General features: G+C 53.4%; 7 protein-coding genes across 7 annotated transcripts; 4 read left to right on the forward strand and 3 right to left on the reverse strand.

Annotated features, from left to right (window-relative positions):
- Positions 1–2100: 2100 nt before the first annotated feature.
- CTHT_0042460 (fructose-1,6-bisphosphatase-like protein) lies at positions 2101–3303 on the forward strand (the record flags this gene model as incomplete). Its single annotated transcript, XM_006694584.1, has 3 exons — positions 2101–2222; positions 2299–3083; positions 3146–3303. 3 exons carry the CDS (start codon positions 2101–2103, stop codon positions 3301–3303), a joined length of 1065 nt encoding a protein of 354 aa, XP_006694647.1.
- Positions 3304–4081: 778 nt separating this feature from the next.
- On the forward strand, positions 4082–5494 carry CTHT_0042470 (3-ketoacyl-CoA thiolase-like protein; the record flags this gene model as incomplete). The annotated part of the gene is made up of 3 exons (XM_006694585.1): positions 4082–4088; positions 4171–4262; positions 4334–5494. The coding sequence occupies 3 exons, from the start codon at positions 4082–4084 to the stop codon at positions 5492–5494; spliced, it is 1260 nt and encodes a 419-aa protein (XP_006694648.1).
- Positions 5495–6088: 594 nt separating this feature from the next.
- On the reverse strand, positions 6089–7012 carry CTHT_0042480 (uncharacterized protein; the record flags this gene model as incomplete). The annotated part of the gene is made up of 1 exon (XM_006694586.1): positions 6089–7012. The coding sequence occupies one exon, from the start codon at positions 7010–7012 to the stop codon at positions 6089–6091; it is 924 nt and encodes a 307-aa protein (XP_006694649.1).
- A 171-nt stretch (positions 7013–7183) lies between these two features.
- Positions 7184–8950, reverse strand: CTHT_0042490 (uncharacterized protein; the record flags this gene model as incomplete). The annotated part of the gene is made up of 1 exon (XM_006694587.1): positions 7184–8950. One exon carries the CDS (start codon positions 8948–8950, stop codon positions 7184–7186), a length of 1767 nt encoding a protein of 588 aa, XP_006694650.1.
- Positions 8951–10333: 1383 nt separating this feature from the next.
- On the forward strand, positions 10334–11358 carry CTHT_0042500 (uncharacterized protein; the record flags this gene model as incomplete). Its single annotated transcript, XM_006694588.1, has 3 exons — positions 10334–10381; positions 10440–11214; positions 11273–11358. 3 exons carry the CDS (start codon positions 10334–10336, stop codon positions 11356–11358), a joined length of 909 nt encoding a protein of 302 aa, XP_006694651.1.
- Positions 11359–11939: 581 nt separating this feature from the next.
- Positions 11940–12989, reverse strand: CTHT_0042510 (putative nucleotide binding protein; the record flags this gene model as incomplete). The annotated part of the gene is made up of 3 exons (XM_006694589.1): positions 11940–12652; positions 12720–12867; positions 12921–12989. 3 exons carry the CDS (start codon positions 12987–12989, stop codon positions 11940–11942), a joined length of 930 nt encoding a protein of 309 aa, XP_006694652.1.
- Positions 12990–13337: 348 nt separating this feature from the next.
- On the forward strand, positions 13338–15277 carry CTHT_0042520 (uncharacterized protein; the record flags this gene model as incomplete). Its single annotated transcript, XM_006694590.1, has 3 exons — positions 13338–13401; positions 13458–13557; positions 13612–15277. The coding sequence occupies 3 exons, from the start codon at positions 13338–13340 to the stop codon at positions 15275–15277; spliced, it is 1830 nt and encodes a 609-aa protein (XP_006694653.1).
- Positions 15278–15847: the final 570 nt, after the last annotated feature.

Consider the following 15847-nt stretch of genomic DNA (forward strand, 5'->3'; position numbering starts at 1 on the left):
CCCGAACTTTGGGTTCCAAGACTGGAGAGCCTCAGCTTCCCATGACAGCGGGTACCGGAGCAAGCACCTGGTCCCATCCATGATGGAAATCGGGGATGGGTACTCATTCAGTGGGAACGATAGATCGATCTTGCTGTCGAACTTGCTAAGGCACCAGGGCCCGCGAGAGTGGAGCGGTTTTAACAAAAATCTAATGAAGCACCATCGACTTGACAACGGCTATCAAGATGCGGTAGACTTCGATCTTATCAAAACTTGATGCTAGCCAACAAGAGTTAATTTCCTTGAGGGAGGAGGTGATCGTTTGTCATTCTCTAGAAGCCAGACTCCAGAAAATCACAATAATTGTGTCACAAAGCTGCAAAATTTTGGCCAGATCACGAAAAAATCACGAAGTTTTGGCCCTCGACGCGTTCCCATCTTCCATCTCTGGGCCATCTGTGACGTCACATAGGTAAAGCCGGGTCCAGGGTTAGGGTTTGGTCCCCGGCCATCGACGGAAAGCCGGGGTTACTGGGGTCCAAAACCGAGCAAGTCACGCGGACAGGAGGAACCATGCCAGTCCGTCAAGTATGCGGCTTCTTTTTCTTCCAGGTGACCAGCTCGCGGTCACCTGTCTCATGGAGAACTTCCAGGCTTATCCATTGAACTGGCGGAGGCGATGCCAGGACGTACTTGGGCCAATGATCGAGGAGCGCTGAAGGGTGTGAAAAACGAAAGGAAGAAGCCGATTCGTCGGATGTTTTGGAGCTGGGTCAATTGAGAGGATTGAGATCAGGAAGGGAGTGAACGCAGTGGCAGTGGGCCAAGAGATGGATGCCGAAGCGTCCCGTTCTTCGAGAATCTCGACTCTCGCGAGACTCAGGCGGGCCCCGTCGGGACAAAGCGCATGCCGGGTGCGCATGCCGTCCCGGGAAATCCTCTTTCGGGATGGAGAATTGGTGAAATGCCTTGCTTATCGCGCCCCTTATCCCCGGTTCCATTATATGCCTTGGGTAGATGGTCAGCAGTATTGCGACGATACGAAACAAGAGATGGGCGTTCCTCTCGACCGGAACAATGTGATCGCGGACATCTGAATGTGACAAGGAAGGTTTGAGGAGAACATGGTCGAATTGGTGCCTTTAACTATTCCTGTTGTGACCGACGACACGCTTTTGATCCTTTGCGGCTGATTGAAAAAGACCGGGACCTGGATAGCTCTGATGTCACACGCAGATCGCTTTGAAGGCGTAGCCCCGCAACCCCGCCATATCATCCGGCGACTGGCTGGTTCTGCAGACTGCACACCCGTTACCCCCCCCGGTCTTCTCTATGCCTGCTCCCCAAAACAATAGCCGCGCTCTGCCGACGGCGGCCGATAATGCGGGGAGAAGGCGCCAACCGGGATGGATAAGAAATTGATGTTGTGGTCTATGTGATCTTGAATTCATCAAACGGATTACAATTGCTCGCTTATTTGCATGCCCTGTGAAGAATGTGAACCTCTGGCCAATCTTGTCAGAATCTGTTAGCTTAAAATTGGCATTGTCGCCAGGGGTAGAGGAGGCTAGACCATTGGCAACGAGGCACGGGACCCAGGGGAAGGGGCCCAAGGGTGTGTAGAGGTAATCTCTTCACTTTCACACCTACCTTTGTAGATACGTCATCCATCCAGTCTAATCCATTGGATGAGCGAGAGGGAGGGTGTGCGGATCTGCCGTTCGGGTGCCGTTTCGTTAAGTCCCGGGCCAAGGGGTTTTGATAAACTTCGTTCGGTTCATTATTCTGGAGTCCATTGCGTGCCTAAGCTTGGGCCTTGCTCTGTAATCTCATACCTTTTGTTATTTAAACAGACCTCCCCTCCACAAACTCCACCCTTAAGGACTTCTTTCTGAGCTTCTTGCTTGTTTCTTGTCTCTTCTCTCCCTTCCTCCTTCCCCCGTCCTCGTCAACTCATTGTAGCAGGTTTCTGGTCGCAGAGAAAAGCAAAACTCTTTGCCGTTCATACGCTGGTATCATCAGCTTGTATAAGCGAACTTGCACTTTGTTCCCGATTGATCATTTGGGAGTTTTACTTCAAGCTATTCTTAACAATATAGCATAATCATCACCGCCAAGATGGTAGCAGCTAACGGCAACGGCAATTCCTTCACCGAGCAGGTTGATACTAATATTATCACCCTTACTCGGTTCCTTACGGAAGAGCAAGTCAAGCACAAGGAGGCCACCGGAGACTTCACGTACGTATTTGCCTGTCCTAGTTGCCTTGTCTGAGAGGGACTTTGCCTGCTCTTGACTAACCTGTTCTTTCTACAGCCTTCTCTGCCATGCGCTGCAATTTGCCTTCAAGTCGATTGCCTACTACATCCGGAGGGCGACCCTGGTCAACCTGACCGGTCTGGCCGGGTCAGCCAACACTACCGGTGACGAACAAAAGAAGTTGGATGTCATCTCAAACGAGTTGTTCATTGAGGCGATGCGGTCATCCGGGAGGGTCGCCCTGCTGGTGTCGGAGGAGGAAGAGAATGTTATCTTCTTCAAGCAGGGACCGCACGCGCGGTACGCGGTAGCTTGCGACCCCATTGATGGCAGCTCCAACTTGGACGCCGGTGTGTCCGTCGGCACTATCTTCGGCATCCACAAGCTGGCTGAGGGCTCGCGTGGTGTCAAGGAGGATATCCTCAAGCCTGGTACGGAGCTCGTAGCCGCCGGTTTCACTATGTACGGCGCCTCGGCTCAGCTTGTCATCACGATGAAGGGCGGCTCGGTCAACGGCTTCACTCTGGACAACGGCCTGGGCGAGTTCATCCTGACGCACCCCAACATGAGGATTCCGCGTAAGCGTGCGATCTACTCGGTCAACGAAGGTAACTCGCTTTACTGGGAGGATCATGTCAAGGCCTACTTTGAGTCGCTCAAGCAGGCCCAGCCTGACAACGGGAAGCCCTACTCGGCACGCTACATCGGCAGCATGGTTGCCGATGCCTACCGTACCCTGTTGTACGGCGGTATCTTCGCCTATCCGGCGGACAAGAAGAGCCCGAAGGGTAAGCTGCGCATCCTCTACGAGTGTGCGCCCATGGCCATGGTGTTTGAAAATGGTGAGTTGCCTATCTTATCCCGACCCTTCAAATCTCGCACTGCTAACACAATATTTTTCTAGCCGGCGGCCAAGCGGTTGACAGCAACATGAGGAGGATGCTGGAGGTTGTGCCCCAGGACATCCACGACAAGTCTGGTATCTTCTTGGGCAGCTACGACGAGGTCGAGAAGGTCAAGGAGTTCTATAAGAAGAAGGATGAGCTGAAGCAAAAGCAGTAGATGATTACCTGACACGAGTATGGGCAGTTGGCATGGTTGTTTCTCTGTTTGTTCTCTTTTGGGTTGTTGTTGGATGGCGGATACCTTGGTTGGTTACACTTATGTGAGCCCTCAGACTGAGCAGGGCTGTCCTGCGGGTTCTAAAATTGTTTGGAAATTGGATGTTGGGAAACAGATGTGAAACGGCGACACTTCGTCAATTACGATGATATGCAGGCCTCAACACAGCAAGCGTAGCAGCTGGCATGTGAAATTTAATACCAGATTTTAGCGAGACAACGGGCTTGCGTCTTCTTCCACGCCTTCGATGCGACAAGAACTGTAGCAGCTGGAGCTTCCAGCCCGACACTGGTGATCGTTGGATGCCAAGAGTTCCTACTCCCCGCAAACATGTGAACGGGTGCTGACAAATGGCATCCCCGGAACACGCTAAACCAAATCCGGCAATACCTCGGCCTTCCTGACATCACCTAGGACCGCCCTCCGCCGCAGCTGGCAGTCGAGACCGAGTTCCAAAGGCAGGGCCGCGCGCTCCGAGGTAAAAGGCTCCGTGCAAACTGGAAACTGGGCCGCGACAGCCTGAAAGCCGGGGAAGCTGAGCTCCTGCCGTGCCTTATTAGAAGTGAGACGTCGCCTTGTCCATTCCACCTTCTGTAGATTTCTCACCATCCATCTTCACCAAACAACAAACCCGCATTGTCTCGTCTTGTGCTTCCTTTCCCCCTCTTAATCCATACAATACAGTGTGTTTTTTGCTTCATCCAAATAATCTTTCAAGATGGGCGGTATGTGCTGCTGGACCCTGTTCCATCGTCGCATGCATTTGTATTTGTCACACAAGAGTATTGACATGTTCCGTCTCTGCAGCTATCGACAGGCTTCAGCAGATTGGCAACCAGATCTCGGGTGGCGCTACCCCCAAGGGTCGCGCTAAGCTCCTGGAGAAGAACCCCGATGACGTATGTCGACAGCGTCCACACGACCCTACATTTTGCCCTCAGCCGTATGCTAACAGTGCTCTCGACTCCAGATCGTCGTCACCTGTGCTCTCCGGACGGCCATCACCAAGGGCGGCAAGGGCGCTTTCAAGGACACCTTTGCCTCTGACCTCCTGGCCGGTGCCCTGAAGGGTATCCTTGAGCGCTCCAAGATCAAGCCCGAGCTCGTCGAGGATATCGTTGTCGGCACTGTCCTTGCCCCCGGCGGTGGCGCCACCGAGATGCGTGCCGCTTCCCTAGTCGCCGGCTTCCCCGTCACCACTGCCGTTCGCACCCTCAACCGCCAGTGCTCGTCTGGTCTGCAGGCTTGCGTCGATGTTGCCAACGCGATCCGCAGCGGCATGATCGAGATCGGTATCGGTGCTGGCGTCGAATCCATGTCCACTCAATACGGCCCTGGTGCCGTCAGCGAGTTCTCTGAGCTCCTTGAGAGCCACCCCGAGGCTGCCAACTGCAAGGTTCCCATGGGTGTCCTCTCTGAGCAGATGGCCAAGGACCGCAACATCACCCGCGCCCAGCAGGACGCCTTCGCCGCTGCTTCGTTCCAAAAAGCCGTTGCGGCCCAGAAGGCTGGCCTCTTCAAGGAGGAGATCTACCCCATCAAGGCCAAGTACACCGACCCCAAGACCGGCGAGACCAAGGAGGTCCTGGTCGACAAGGATGACGGTATCCGTGAGGGTGTTACCGTTGAGTCCCTTGCCAAGATCCGCCCTGCCTTCGCCAAGGACGGCACCATCCACGCCGGCAATGCCAGCCAGGTTAGCGATGGCGCTGCTGCTGTCCTCCTGATGAAGCGCTCTACCGCCGAGAAGCTCGGACAGCCCATCCTGGGCAAGTTCGTCGCCGCCTCCATCGTCGGCGTCCCGCCCCTTCTCATGGGCATCGGCCCCTGGAAGGCCATCCCCAAGGTCTTCGAGCTGACCGGCATTACCAAGGATGATGTTGATATCTTTGAGATCAACGAGGCTTTCGCCAGCCAGTGCCTGTGGTGCGCCAACGAGCTCGGTATCCCCGCCGAGAAGATCAACCCCAAGGGCGGTGCCATCGCTTTCGGCCACCCTTTGGGTTGCACTGGTGCCCGCCAGGTCTCGACCCTGCTCTATGAGCTGAGGAGGCGCGGCCAAAAGATTGGTGTCACTTCCATGTGTATTGGCACTGGTATGGGTATGGCTGCTGTTTGGGTTGCCGAGTAAATCATGGATGGGATCCTAAGGAGTTAGGGAAGGGGGCTTCTCTTTCGGTTCGGGTCGGCTTTCTTGTATATTCTTACTTGGGCTACCTTAATGACATGCATGCACGGTACTGTATACTAGACGAGAGCAATGCAGGTTTTGGCTTATGACATGATATCTTCCGTCTGCGCAGTGTGATTGTGTTGAATGCTCCTGAGTGTTTGGGTTTAGTGCCACATGTTGATCATATCACTAATCGGCCACGCTTAAACAGCTGGCTACATGAATATCCATAATATGTAGTATTAACTCGACGTTCTATATGATTGTCCTAGTCATAATCATGCCTGCCAACAATCTAAATCAGCCCAAAGCATCCCCCAGTCCAGCAAACAGGCTGTCCAGGGCTATCTCAACGTAATTTTCTATCTCCAGTCCAAGTTGTTTTGTGAGTTAACCACCTGAAACCATTGTTTTGCCAATCCCTCCCATTTTCAGTCCAGACGTACCATCGACAGTATCAAGGGCATCTAAGAACAAAACAAGGATGTTTGACTCCATACAGCTGGTTATACTAGACATTGTCGTGATATCATGCTCGGTAATGTGAAATCCCTAATCATCACTCTCTAGGGTGTTGATTACTTCCCCGGCCCTGGCCTTCTCTTTGTCAAGTTCCATAGCCAATCTGATATCGCTGCTGCTGTGGATCTCGAAATCGATGCTGTCGCTGCTCCCTGTGGAGGGTGTGTCTTCACCACGAGAGGAGATAGACGAGGACGAAGATGGGTCGGCGGCAGCCAGCGCCTCGTTCACTGTGGGTTTCTCATTTGTTGTTTCGGTTTCTCTCATGGGCATTGATAGCATTGATGGGGGTGATGAGGAGCTGCTCGGCGTAAGCTCAGTGTCAGCATCGTTGCCTTCATCGGAATCGGTGGGGAAGAGCAAGTCTGGACTAATGGCAGCGTGGGCAACTCCGGGAGTGTCCATGGCCCCCGTCTCTTTTTTGATGTCTTGGAGTGCAAGTTTGGGAATATCCACCGGCTGAGATCTGGGTTGTTCGGGAAGACTGGGTAACGCCAAGTCGTCATTGCTACTGCTTGAACTGCTGGAATCGCTGTTGCTGCCAATGATAAAGCAAGGAGTGAGTACAATAGCACTCTTGAGCTTTGTGAAAACTTCAGGAGGGGATTCAACATCAATATCGACGCTAATGTTGGCAGTAGCAGCAGATTCCGAGGTGATATTAACGCTAGTTTTGATCTCTTCTCTACCCTCCGTTTGCATGACGAGGCCTTCGTCGGAGCCACTGCTATCGGTTGGAGAGTCATTGGTGACTCCTTGATTCTGTATGGCGTACTCGCCCTCGGCCCCACACTCAAAGGAGCATGGGAACCCGTCTGGTAGCGTATTCTTAGCCTTCTCGCCGTCACCGAAGAGTTCTTTGTCAAACGGTGGAGAGTTTAGCGCATGTGGCCACGTCACTTCTGTTGAGTCTGCTACTTCGACTTCGATCACGATGGAGTTGTCGCGACTCATGGTTGCGGCAAACTTCGAAGCAACCGAGGGAAAGCTGCATACAGATAACTCGGCCAAGTCTAAGCTCACCGGTCCCTGTATTGGATCTCCTCCGTCACTTTCAGGCGCAGATTCTTGGGACTCAAGCTCCGACTCGAACGACTCCGGCCAGGATAACAACAGCTTGGGCTTCTAGTCCTGGCTGCTGCCCCCCAGGTCCATTGTCTTATCCCACATCATGCGAAGCAGTGCGATTGTGCCAGCGTCCTCCACACCATCCACAAGGCTCGACCCGCTGAGCCGGTGCTGGCTGGGTGCCCTGGATGCCTGCTCTTGTAACCTGTCGTTGTCAGCACCGTAGCTTGAGCTTGCGCTGTCAACGCCAAGGGAGAACTCGGCGCGGCTGCGGGGCGTTGCCTGCCGAGAGGTGGTCCTTGACTGCCCGGACATCAGGTCTGCCATGCTAGGGTCGCGCAGGCTGTCCACATCGGAGCCCGAGGCCCGAACTGAGTGTGATGTGCCAGGACGCGGGATTCTTCGACTGTTTTCAAGACCTGGCAACTGCATAACTCGATGGAGAGAAAGGGCAACGGGGTTGAGATAGCGACGAACGGTCAAGTACTCCATTCCTGTCCTCTCGAGTAACTTGCTACCACGAGGATCTCGACCCTCGAAAGCAGAAGACGCACCGGGGCCCATACCAACTCCTGGAGGCCTGACTCCGACTCCAGGATGGGGGTGGGTAGGCTCCAAGCTGGAGCTGGCGCGCTGCAAATTCAATTTCTTCTGAGTGCGATTCATGTCTCGAGGGACAATGAACTCCGCTGCACGCCTAGGGCGGAGCGCCGCTTCTTCGTCTTCCGAGTCCGAGGCGCCACCCTGGCGGGCATTGAGGGCATCCATTCCCCGGCCTTGCGACAAAGCCCCGCTGGACTGGCGTCTCTGCATACCAAGGCCAACCTTGCCATTGAGCGCTGCTCGAGACAGCCCGCCGCGATTCGCAGCCATCATGAAGGCCTCTTCAGCCGCACCAGACCCAGCCCCCTGCTCCTGACTGTTATTCCCTCCAACAAATCTTGAAGTGAGCTCTGCCTTCCCACTGCTGCCTGGACGGCATTGGGCAGCAGCAGCAGTTGTACTTGTGTATGAGGGGCCTTGACCTGGGCTTGAAGCCTGCGACGAGAGCTGCTGTGCCGACGGCTGGACGGAAACAGTCGCTGTCGACATGACTGGAGGGGCACCCTGAGAGGGGGTTCGCGATAATACTTTTGATGTCAGTAATTGGTTGAGGTTGCTTGAGCTGCGCGCGAGGTTCTCGTTCGATGTGGTCTGCTCGCTGTTGACGCTGTCGCGTCGCAATGGGTCTTGGCTTCCAACAGTCAAATTGTTCGTCTGAGCCGTATTAACAGCCGAACCACGCCTTGAGAGATATGGGGACGCAGAACTGCTCGCGTCCACCCACTCGTCCTCGCCGTCTTGGTCGTCTTCGTCGTCTCCAAGGTTGAATTGGACCTTGGATTTTAGCTTATGGACAGCCGAATTGGAATTAGAGCGTTGCAAGTTCGTAGAGGACTTGGTACGTTTTGTAACCTCGACCTGTGAGCGATTGCGTCGAAGGGCTGTATGCGACAAGTTCTTTTTTGAATTGGCCGGTAACCGGTCTTGTGAGGAAATGCGCCGGTGGTGCGCGACGCCGTTTCCTCGCTCTGGAGAGATTGCTCGGGTCAGTTTGGTCGTCGAAGCCAGCGCGTGGTGCTTGTGCAGGGCCTTAGAAGAGGGAACTCTTGCGTGTAGCCGACTCCCGGGCCCGCCGCCAACAATGTGAGGCTTTTGGGCTTTGCGGTGATGGTGGTGCGGAAGGTGTTGTTGGGGTGGTTGGTCTCCGTTGTCCAAGACACCTGAGGTTGGCTTTTTTGATTGGTTGGCGCCCGACGCCTCGCCGTCTCTGTCCTTCGCCATGACAGGCAAGTGCTGTGCCGCTTCCGTGTCCAAAGGCTTTTTGTGTAATTCGAACGTATGACGCCTGCGGCCTTTCCTATCGAGCAGCTGAGCTGTATTCGGTCGCTGGACTGGACAGCTTTCGGGGTATGCTCAACAAGTGTTGTCTTGTCCTGCGCAAGAAGACTGAGTCACGAGAAGGTCGCCTTGCTCTCACAGGACCAATGACGCCCTTTCCAGACCAATTCGCCGAAGAGAGGATCGTGCAAGGGCTGTGCGCGTTCAAGGATGGGAGGGATGGAAGCACAGATCGCAGTTTGGCGACAATATCTTCCTCGACGCTCGATAGAGCAAATCTGTTGGTGTTGCGACCAATCGATAAGTCTCCAGGCCCAAAGCCTCAGGTTAGAAAGAGAGAGGAGGGCTAGTTCCGAAGTGAAATTGATGGTATTAGTTCTGAATGGAGATGGACACCTAGCCAGGACTGTCGTGGTCGGTTGAAAGAGTTGTAGGGAATTCTCAAATCGGGTAAGGTTTAAAAGAATCAAGTCTTTGGTTATCGCTGGGGCAAGAAGGACCTTCCTCTTGGTGATCGAATCGCTGCACGGCGCTAAAGCGGTGACGGAACGATGATAACAGTGGATGCTGATTGGCGGGTTGTGTGGATCATGCTGGCTACAAAACTGGACGCGGGATGTATTTCCCTGAGAATCAGCATGTGTTCAAAGACAATTTCCATGGTTCTGGTCTGCTTGAAGAAGCAATGAGGTCCATATTGAAAAGGGGATACAAGTTGGAAACATTCTGCATGCTTCGACCATCAACAAGGCCCAAGGCCAAGCTTCTATGTGCCAAGTGTAACCAAGCGTCTTTTAGAAAATGCCCTCGGCTAGCCTATCCGAGGTACCTGTTTGGATGTACCAGCAAAGATCCCAAGGAGATAACATCCTTTTCACATAAGCATAGAGAGAGGAAACAAAAGACACATTAGGATTTGCAATTCCCAGAGAACACATGTGTAGGGGAGGATTTTTAAGTATGGAATAAAGCCCCAGGTAGGACCAAGCATGGAAGTTGAATATTCCATCAGCAGCGACAGAACTGGCTGCCGACGGCATCAAAGTTCCATGCGAAATCACTGACGACGCTTTGGATCCGGAGGAGCGGGACAGCCCAGCCCAAGCTTTGCTTGTTACATGTGGCTCGTACACAGTGCCAAGACCCCACGTCAGCAGCGCTTTAGACGCGGTTTGGAAAAGTCTTGGCACGCCACCCTGACGTTTTGGCGCCCGCGTCGAAGGCACCGGGTCGTAAGCCGCCAGTCATTTCAGATCTCAACTTTTATCGATTCCAGACAACCCACACCAAAACTTCGTTCCTTCCATCAGCCACCATCACCACAAAATGAGCGCCGCACAACTAGAGGCAGATCGCAAGGAATACGAGAGCCAGGTATGTGTGTCTAACGTAACGAAGAGTTTCCGAGGGCCTGGGCTGACACAATCCGCAGCTTGAGCTGGTTATCACCTCGCTTAAGGATGACCCGGATAACGCTGAGCTTCTTGGACTCAAGAATGAGCTCGAGCAGATGATTAAGCTCATCGATGACTCTCTCGCCGAACTCAAGCCCAAGCATGAGCCGAAAGCCGCGCCTAAGAAGGCCCAATCTCCACCACATGAGGAGCCAAAGTGGTCGCGCGAGAACCACCCAACTTTTAGGAAGGCTGCCTCTGAAGAGAAAGAACCAGAAACAATCACCTACCAGGTCAATGATAATGTCATGGCACGCTGGGTGTCTGGCGACAAGGCTTTCTATCCGGCGCGCATCACTGCGGTGACTGGTTCGTCCACGGCACCCATCTACACTGTCAAGTTCAAGAATTATGACACTGTCGAGACGCTCCGTGCTAAGGATATCCGGCCGATTGCACAGAAGCGCAAGGCTGACGGCACTCCCGTTTCGGGCGGCTCCAGCGCCATCGGTGGTGCAGCTTTAACTGCTGCAACAACCCCGGCCAGTGCTACCTCGCTTACCCCAACATCCTCCAACAATGGCATTGTCCTCTCCGCGGCCGCCGACCTTTATCCACATGCCCAAGCGGCAAAAGCAGCGGCTGAGAACAAGGACGACAAGCCGCAACCGAAATTTAAGAAGCTCAAGGCCACGAAGGAGCTTGAGAAGAGCAAATCTAAGTGGCAAGAGTTTACAGCCAAGGGGAAGATCTCCAAGTCAGCAATGAAGAAGGAGAGCATGTTCCGCACTCCTGAGGGAATCAATGGAAAAGGTATGCTTCATTAAGTCTATCTGGAATTCTCTTGGCATGTGCTAACTCTCTTCTGCAGTTGGCTTCACTGGCTCTGGCCAGCCTATGCGCAAAGACCCGGCTCGAACCCGCCATGTCTACCAACATAGTGACGACTTGGACTAGACTAACTTGGGTCTCTGCTTTTCAGACACACTGCCATAGCCCAAAGCATCACGGCAGTCGGCCATCACTTCAAAACGGACGAAATAAATACGACTGGCGTTCGGCTCATAAGAGGGAATGGACTACATCACGGGTTGGAGTTTCGGTTTACAATGATCGGTTACCTCTTTTTCCTCCCTTCGTTACCCCTGTTGTACCAGATGAAGGCTAACGTTCTGGGTCTCGACCCAGTTGTGTATTTTCAGTTCTCCGAGCTTTTGCCCTCAGGCGTGGATTAGCCAAAGCCTCGAGAGATTGCTTGGCCATAATAGTATCAAGATACCCCCATAGTTACACACTTCTAGACGCTTTGTAATCTCAACAAGGAAATCCATCGAAGTTTTGAGTTGTTCCTCTCACTTTTAGCAACTATTTGACAAATTCTCTTCGAGTGATATTTTATTTTCGGTCTTTACTTCCTACCCATCCTTTTATATCTGAAACCAAGGCCCAGATACTCTATGAGATGCAAATCCACATAAAAGGAAAGCTTCAAAACAGCAACACGATCAATCAACGTCCTGTTGAGGACACGAGCTTCGTCATACCCTCAACCCTACCTTCGCGGCCACCTTTCTTGCAACCTCCATAAATACCTTCGCCCTCTCTGATTCCGGCTCCGCAGCCACAGTCGGCTTGCCCCGACTTCCATCCTCGCCGATGTTAGGATGCAGCGGCACATCCCCGAGCAGCTGGATCCCCTTCTCTTGACACATCTGATCAACCTTGTCGTTACCACCAAATACTTCTGTCTCCCCTCCACAACAAGGGCACTTAAAGACGCCCATATTCCGCACTAACCCCAGCACAGGTACACCAACCTTCTCAAACATCCCCACTCCCTTAACAGCATCCTTCACTGCCAACACATGCGGTGTCGACACGATAACGGCCCCGTCCACTGGTACTTGCTGTGCAATACTCAGCTGGATGTCGCCAGTCCCTGGCGGCAAATCGAGAACCAGTATATCCAGCCCGCCGGCTCCGGCCCAGTCGACTTCATGGAGGAGCTGCTGGATGGCTTTGAGCAGCATGGGCCCGCGCCAGACGACTGGAGCGGACTCGTCTGGCGTGAGGTACCCGATGGACATGGTCTTAACGCCGTAATTGGTGAGGGGGATGAGCTGGTTCTGGGGGGAGAGGTGGGGTGTGTGGGAGGTGAGGTCGAAGAGTGTCGGGATGGAAGGGCCGAAGATGTCGGTGTCGAGGATGCCGGCGCGTAGGCCGAGGCGGGCGAGGGCCAGGGAGAGGTTGGCTGTGGAAGAAAGGCTTATGTTAGGTGAGGACAAGGAGTGTCAGAAGAGGGTGAGAATAAGACGCACCGGCGATGGTGCTCTTGCCTACACCACCCTTGGCTGAGGAGACGGCGACGATGTGGGAGACGCCATTGATGGGTCTTTTTTGAGGTAGGCCACGTTGGAAACGAGGAATGCTACCCTTTTGTGGCAAGCCTTGAGTTTGTGGGAGCCCCTGTTTTTTGGTTAGATGCTATTTAGGTTTGAACTGATTCTGAGATGGCTCACAAGAGGATTCTCATGACCGCGCAGCATGCGCGAGCTATGCAGAAAACGGCGCAGGGTTGGGGTTCTCATGATGGATTCTATTTAGTCGTATAAATATCATTCAATCTATCTTCCCCAGTAGTTTCTGTATTTACATGGTCAGTCTCTCACTATGCATGACGTTCACCATTCAAGTTGAGCTCTGGGCTTGGTGAGGGTAATGGTTGAATCAAAGAGACGATTCCCGTGGACCCCTGTCGTGCCCGGAACTTTGCCCCATCATGGATCCACTCTCACCTGCAGCGCCAAGTTCTGCCGGCTGTCACCGCCAAAATTTCAGGCGCTCGAGTCGCTGAAAAATTCATGTGAGGAGCCGGGCTCAAGATTGTTCCGTTGCTTCAATCGCGGCAACCATCAACCATCAAATTATTGCTCGCCATGTCGACGACACGCAACAGGCGCGCTCGGCTTTTTGCCGAGTTTGAGGCGAAACCAGCTAAGGGTGCGCTTAGGTTCAATTCTGCGGTTAAATGCCCTTGCTAATCGAAGCAATCTCAGACTTCGATATCGAGAACGAAGCCCCAGACCAAAGTGAAGAAAGTGGCAGCGAGGAGTCTGGAGATGATTTAGCGGGAACTGAACACTACGTTGAGGTTGGGTACGTTGATGTGAAACAATATGTTCCAGACCTTTGTCCCTAACTCCTGTGTAGCAAGAGCAAACTACGCCAGAAAGAACCTCTCGCATTGGGGCCCGAGTACCGCGGAACACGCGTTAGCAGGGCTCAATTAGAAGCCAGCAGCGAGGAAGAAGACGAAGAAAACGATGACGATGAGGAAGAGGATGATGAAGACAAAGAAGAGGAAGGAAGTGAAGACGAGTCAGGAAGCGAAGAGTATGACGATCCTGACAAAGCCGACCTCGAGGCCGACCATGTGGACGATGATGCCGAAATTTCTAGCGATAATGCTCTCACAAAAAGCGATGACGAGAACCTTAAAAACTTTGTCTTCCGTGGCAGCTCAAAGCCCCGTGCTCCCGTCCAAACCAACGGGCGTATTAAGAAGCGGCCAACCGCTGCCGATTTTATGTCGTCTTCGTCGCAGTCAGCATCGGAAGACGAGAAAGAAAATATGTTGGAGGAGGATTTGGAGATGGATAGTCAGGATTTCGACATGGACGGGTCCGAAGAGGGCTCTGAGCTGGGTGAAGACGGCGTCCGGCTCTTTGACGATGAAGCAGAGGAGAGTGTCGAAGAGGGTGAGAGCGCCGAAGATGATGAGGAAAGATTTGAGGACAAGGACGATGAAAATGAGAGCCATGAAGATGATGAAGAGGAAGGCGAGGATGTGGAGAACGAACAGTCAGAGAAGGAGGACGGCGATGATGAACGTGCCAAGCTCAGGAGGTTAGCCACTGAGGGTGAGAAGAGCATCGCGGAGGCCATGTCACAGGCCGCTAGGGCAGACGCCGAGAAGGGTCTTGCTGTCCGGAAGCAACGGCGGGCTTTCGACTCCATTCTCAACCTTCGCATCCGACTGCAGAAAGCGCTCATCGCTGCGAACTCCTTTCACGTCGTCGAGAAGGCGGAAGGCCAGGACAGTACCGAAGCCTATCAAGCAGCCGAAGAGGCAGCCATCAAGCTCTGGAATACGATCGCCAGCGTCAGGCACCACTTTATGCCAGAGAGCTGTCAGACTAAGGTCGGCGAAAAAAGGAAACGCGAAATCGAACTTGATACGGCAAATCAAGAGATCTGGGAGACCATGGAAGAGGTCGAAGAGGTTGTCATGTCTCATCGCCGGAAGGTCCTCGATAAGTGGTCGAACAAGGTGAAGAAGAGCAACGCCGGGCTCAATACCCGGAAGCTGGTTAACTCCGAGGGGCAAACCCTGGTTGCGGCTTTGGACGAGCAAATAATGAGCTCAGAACGACTTATCAAGAAGGCCCGCACACCACGGTCGTGTGCGCCGGTTCAGGCTGCCAAGAAGGTGGAGGAAGATCCGGCCATCTACGACGATGCCGACTTCTACCAGCTGCTGCTCAAGGAGCTGGTTGAGCAGCGCAGCGCGGATACCGGTCTGGCGGGCGAGGGCGTTGCCACAGTGCGGTGGGCAGCTCTCAAGGAAACCAAAACACGCAAAAATGTGGACCGGCGGGCCAGCAAGGGTCGCAAGCTTCGGTACACGGTACATGAGAAGTTGCAAAACTTCATGGCGCCTGAGGACCGCCGGTCATGGGAGGAACATGCAATCGACCGGCTATTTGGCACACTCTTTGGGCAGAAGATGGAGCTCAAGGAGGACGAGGAGGAGTCGGACGAAGAGATGGGGGGCATCGATGTGGAGGAGGCGGGTTTGCGATTATTCCGCAGTTAAGATTCCCTGCGTTGCCACTTCATCGCGTCTCAAGAAGTCCTGCCGGAGAGTGCATTTTGGACTTGGATATACCCATAAATGTAAATCCACATGTAATCCTTCTGCCGGCTGGTTTTCCATCCATGAACACATCGTCCTCTGTTTCAGCTTAATCATCCTTGCCGTGTCCTTGGGTGATCAATTCCCATACGGCACCTCCTATCATCGCAACCAAGCATGCGATATGCACTGTGAAGTGTACTTTTGGCCCCCCCAACACTTCCTTCCCACTCCCCTTGCCCATCCTAGCCCAAGCTCTCCAAGTAGGCCATACGTGGTAGGTCCCCAGGCACAGACATAAACGTGCTGCCAATTTCATGTTTGTTGCTGTCTCCCTGTGATGTATTTCGTAGAGAAATGCCGCGCATGTAAGACATGTTGCTAAGAGCAGGCCACCCAAGTTGCGGAGAATAAGGCGCGTCTCGCCGGCATGGTCTAGAGTCGTTGGGACCAGCTGAGATTCTGGGGTGAGCACAAAGGAAAGGGATGCTGGAACCTCAGTAATGAGATGGAGGGTTAATGGAATTGTGA

This window comes from Thermochaetoides thermophila (genome assembly GCF_000221225.1).
Source record: "Thermochaetoides thermophila DSM 1495 unplaced genomic scaffold scf7180000011818, whole genome shotgun sequence".
In the NCBI taxonomy this organism is placed as follows: domain Eukaryota; kingdom Fungi; phylum Ascomycota; class Sordariomycetes; order Sordariales; family Chaetomiaceae; genus Thermochaetoides; species Thermochaetoides thermophila.